This window comes from Elephantulus edwardii, unplaced genomic scaffold (genome assembly GCF_000299155.1).
Source record: "Elephantulus edwardii isolate Elephantulus edwardi_28Jun2011 unplaced genomic scaffold, EleEdw1.0 scaffold00215, whole genome shotgun sequence".
NCBI classification, from domain to species: domain Eukaryota; kingdom Metazoa; phylum Chordata; class Mammalia; order Macroscelidea; family Macroscelididae; genus Elephantulus; species Elephantulus edwardii.
This window is the reverse complement of record NW_006399965.1, coordinates 2,170,086-2,174,568: the sequence shown is the minus strand read 5'-3', so window position 1 is coordinate 2,174,568 and position 4,483 is coordinate 2,170,086. Positions and strand designations below refer to the sequence as shown.

The window sequence follows — 4,483 nt, the reverse complement described above, 5'->3', positions numbered from 1 at the left end:
ATATACTTTGAATATATATTTAATATATTTCTAATATATACTTTGGGTATATCATATATTGTCAGGAGGGAAAGGATAACATGCTTGGAAAGGTGGACGACAGAGCGGCAAAGGAAGATGCTGGACGGAATGGATTAACACAATAACTAGTGTATGGGAGTATGTGTGTCAGAGACAGAGTGAGACCAGCTCAAAAAAAGGCAGGTTTCAGAGCTGTTGTTCATATAGGGTCACTATGAATCAGGAGTCACAGGCGATTTGATGGCACATAACGTGATGCATCTAAAAACTAGACAATGAAGAAGGATGGCAGAAGAACCAATGCCTTTCAACTGTGGTGCTGGAGAAGAGTACTGAGCATCTCATGGACTTTCAAAAGAACAAACAAGTCTGTCTCGGAGGAAGGGCCACCAGGATGCTCCTTAGACGGATACTTCGTCTCACATTCTCTGGATATGCTATCAGGAGAGACCGATCCTTGGAAAAAGGCATCTGGTTGTAAAGGTGGAGGTCAGGGAAAGAAAGGAAGACTCTCAAACACATGGACTGCCATGGTGACTGCAACAATGGGCTCGAGAGTTCCAGAGATCCTGAGGCTGGGACAGGACAGGGCAAGGTATGCTGCCCACGGGGTTGCTATGAGCCATGGTGGGCAACAAACAACAGCCACGCAGCAGGCTTGATACCCCGGCCCCTCCTCCCTACAGCCCAGTGCTGAGGACTCCGCTCCAGAAAAGCCACTCACTGGGCGCTCTGACGTAGTGAAGTCCACTGGGGTGATGGGATTGACCGCAACCGGGAAGAATGGAGCACTTGCGAGGAAAGGAACTTTGAGCACGTTTCAGAAGTCAGCTGTTCTGAGGAATAAAACGTGCCCAAGATGTGCAGAGGAGCGAGCCCTGGTGGCAGGGCGCAGCAAGTGATGGCCTACTAACTCAAGGGTCAGCCGTTCAAACCCATCCACCTCTCTGTGGGAGAAAGGTAGACAGCCTCCTCAGAAACCTGACAGAGGGTCACTGCGAGTCAAGATCGACTCAAAGGCAGTGGGTTTTTTGGGGTTTGTTTAAGATGTGCCCTAATCAAGGGAGATGTTACTAAATGTGGGTGGGAATCTAGAAAGGACTTGGATATTGAAATAGTTTTATTTTCTTTTTCTTTGATGACTCCTAGATTTTGTCTTACCTAGACAGCACTTCCCAAGACATGAAGATACATACAAATTATTGTTTTACATAAGTACTTCTATCATTTTTAAGTCTTAATCTCTGACCTACCTGAAGTTTATTTTGCTGCAATGATGGAAGATCTTTTGTTCCTCATGTGGCAAATCTGACCATTTAAGACACAAAACTCTTAACAAATACCATCTGTAGAACTGAGTCTAGAAACTGGGTGACTAGTTGTTATGTTCTAGGTCTGGTGGGAAAATGTTACTCAGACTGTGCGCCTCTGATGTGCTGCCGAGTCCTAGGGCTTGTGAACATAGCACATGAGAGGATACAGGGTCACCTTGGTCTCGTGACTGCAGGGACGGGTGAGGCTGAAACCTCAGACTGCTCGTCATAACTATTTCACAACAATCTCCACACAGGGTCAACTATTCCAGCAGCAAAGTCTGCCTTTGTCCCTTGCCTTGAGTAATGAATGCCCTTGGCTGACTCCTACAATAAACGCTAAGCCTGCACGGTGTCATCCTTCCCAGGGCTTCAATTAGCATGTCTGTGCAAATGATTCTCATAGCCTCATCGCAGGCCCTCAAGTCCCAGCTGTCTTGAAGGCATTTCCGCAGGCGTGGCCCACAGGTATCTGACACTCAGCATTGAATTCCACAAACTTCTTTCACATTCCTCAAATTGCATATTTAGCTTCCAATCTCATTAACACCAATATAGTCCTTGCCCAGTTTTTAAACCACTGGTAGTCTCCAAAATGTCTTAGATCCACATTTGTTTCCTCTCCATTGCCACTACTGTAGTTAAAACCCTTACTGGGTCTGGCTTGGAAAATTCAAGCCCTTTTATCATTTTTCTTAAAACTAATATTTCTAACATCTTTGTTCTTTTTCAACTTCCTCTACCTGATCAATCCTTCACTGCCACTTCTGATAGAGCCCTCCTTCCAAAGTCCATGCTACAAAGCAGTTTTAAGTTCCTAAAAGGGCATTAAAGCCATGCACCCATGTGTTTGCCCCAACCCTACAAGCCTCACACCACCACTCACTCTACACTTTATCACTTCATTTCACAAACACCCCGCCTTCCCACGTTACCCTGTGTCCTTGGACGGCCTTTCCAGCTCTGGCCACCCTTCACTCTTAGACACATGCTGTCCAGTTCAATAGATTCCAGCCAACAGCGTATAAACTGGACAGCAGAAGAGTCCCAAATAAACAGAGTATGTAGGATCTTCTTTCTCTTCTGTGGAGTTCTGGTGGCTCCAGGGATAAGGAAGCACTTGGCCAGTGCAGAGGTACACGGTTTGAATCTGACAGTTGTCCATGGGAGAAAATGGGCGGTGGCGGTCTCTTCCCCGTCACTGGAGGGTCTGCCGAATTAGTTCTGAGTCAACGGTACACAGCAATCTTCTTTTATCATGATGGCAAGTTGAACTGTTTGGGATATACTGAACTCAATAAAACGTAGTAAAACTGTACTTTTAACATAGTTTGATGTGGCTACTAGAAAATTCCAAATTTGATGTGATTTTTATGTTGGCTACATGGCAGCACTCAAGATACAGTCGTTCCTGTAAGCCTTTATTCACGCTTGATGCCTTCCTTTAGGCAACCCGTTAAGGAGAGCCTGCCCTCGGCCAAGCACAGTGGTGGGGATGGAGCCACTGCGGTGGAGGGACTGATGATGTGATGTTGCCTGACCTCTGGGAACATGCACAGCCTCGTGGAGAGCCCACAGCCCACTTGTGGTCTATACATGTAAAACGGTCAGGCAATACTGCACACAGAGACTGAATGACAGAGGTGCTAATCACATCCCTTGTCCTCTCCTTCTGTTCTCAGGTTCTTCCAAAAATGACATCACACGTGGTAAATGAGATCGATAACATTTTGCGCAACAAGCCCTACAGCAAAAAGGACTACAGATCTTAAGGCAGTGCATGCGCCCAGGAGCCACGTGTTAAGGCGGGGACAGCCCGCTGCTCCTGGCCGGTCTTTTGAATCACATAGCAGCCTGTGGCTCAACCTCTAGTGTCCCCAGATTCTCTGGGGTGTCCCTGTCGCTACCACTGTGCACCAGAAAACTCACAACCACGAAGATCCTTCTATTTTCTTATCTTGGACTGGGGTCCCCTGCCCTTGCCTTGCTGTCACCTCATGCTTATGCAGTGGGAAGTAGATACGAGGGCAAGATTGATGACCGTCAGGCCCGGGGTAACCTAAAGGCTGCACAGTAAGACTGTCCACACAGGAACCAGGTCCACAGACACAATGTGGACGTTTAAGCAGACTCAGAGAGCTTACCTCCCAAGCCCCTGCTTTAGAGAAGCAGCAGAAATGATTTCACTTCTCCCTCTTCCCTTTTCAGACTCCTTTTGCTTCACCTGTCCTTTGATAATACTAAGACTCTGTGTATTTGTTCTCATTAACTTTTAAATAGTCAACATTATTTAACCCCAAGAAGAGCAATGTATGCAAGGTGTCTATTAAAAGAACCCTTCATCTGTTATGAGGCCAACAAAGCTATGGCCATTTACATGGAGATGGTTAAAAGACTACATTAAAGACATTACAGCCAGTTTATAAAAGGGGGTTACCGCTTTGGAAACTTAGCTTCGAATAAAATGGAAATATATCTGCAATGAAGAGTTCATTTTTTACTGTATTTTACTGAAACCTGCTTTCTACTTTTGACTGCTTGTAGGCACAGCTTCTGCAAGTTTAAATATTTGAGCTTTAAAAATACACACATGCTCAGTTTTGTAAGTAAATCTGTAAGATACCCTGAGAGCAAATGTTCATTTTTTTTTTCTTTTTAATTAGCACTAGGGTTTTACAATATGATGCTTGACATTCTTGAGGAGTTAACATGAAGGTGAATCACAAGCTTTGTGGAAGACTATGTTACTATTCAGCATATGCTGGGCGAATGAACTCACCCAATGAAAAGTAAACTTTAGAGAACTTCCTGAACGTGCAATCACGTAATATGCACTAAACTATATGCATGAAACTCTTTGCATGGAATAAAAGGGCTCAGCCTTTACTGCTTTCAGAACCTGAGGTCTACCGGCTTCACCCACCACAGGTTCACTTACCCTTTCCATCCGAGATCTAGAACGCACTGTGCCTGTACCTAACCGTGATCAGCAAGGAAACGTACCTTCTCCTCTATCCGGCGTCCTCTAAGCTCTATTTGGACACTGAGGATGGATAAAATCCTAATTTTTTGGCCAGTGGGTCCCCCTTGATGGAAATCACTATGAGATTTGCAAAATAAGTACACTATTTATTAACTGAAAATACTTT

General features: G+C 45.0%; 1 protein-coding gene across 5 annotated transcripts in view; it reads left to right on the top strand.

Annotated features, from left to right (window-relative positions):
- The window catches only part of KCNAB1 (potassium voltage-gated channel, shaker-related subfamily, beta member 1), a 613,103-nt gene extending 609,756 nt beyond the window's left edge, over nt 1-3,347 (top strand). For 2 of the 5 annotated variants that reach the window (XM_006897775.1, XM_006897777.1), the window contains exon 14: nt 3,017-3,309. In XM_006897775.1, coding sequence (XP_006897837.1) covers nt 3,017-3,106 — 90 coding nt within the window. In that variant the 3' untranslated portion in view covers nt 3,107-3,309. Of the gene's footprint in view, nt 1-3,016 lie in introns of all 5 variants that reach the window. The other 3 variants (XM_006897778.1, XM_006897779.1, XM_006897776.1) reach the window with 2 other exon arrangements.
- The last annotated feature ends 1,136 nt before the right edge of the window (nt 3,348-4,483 follow it).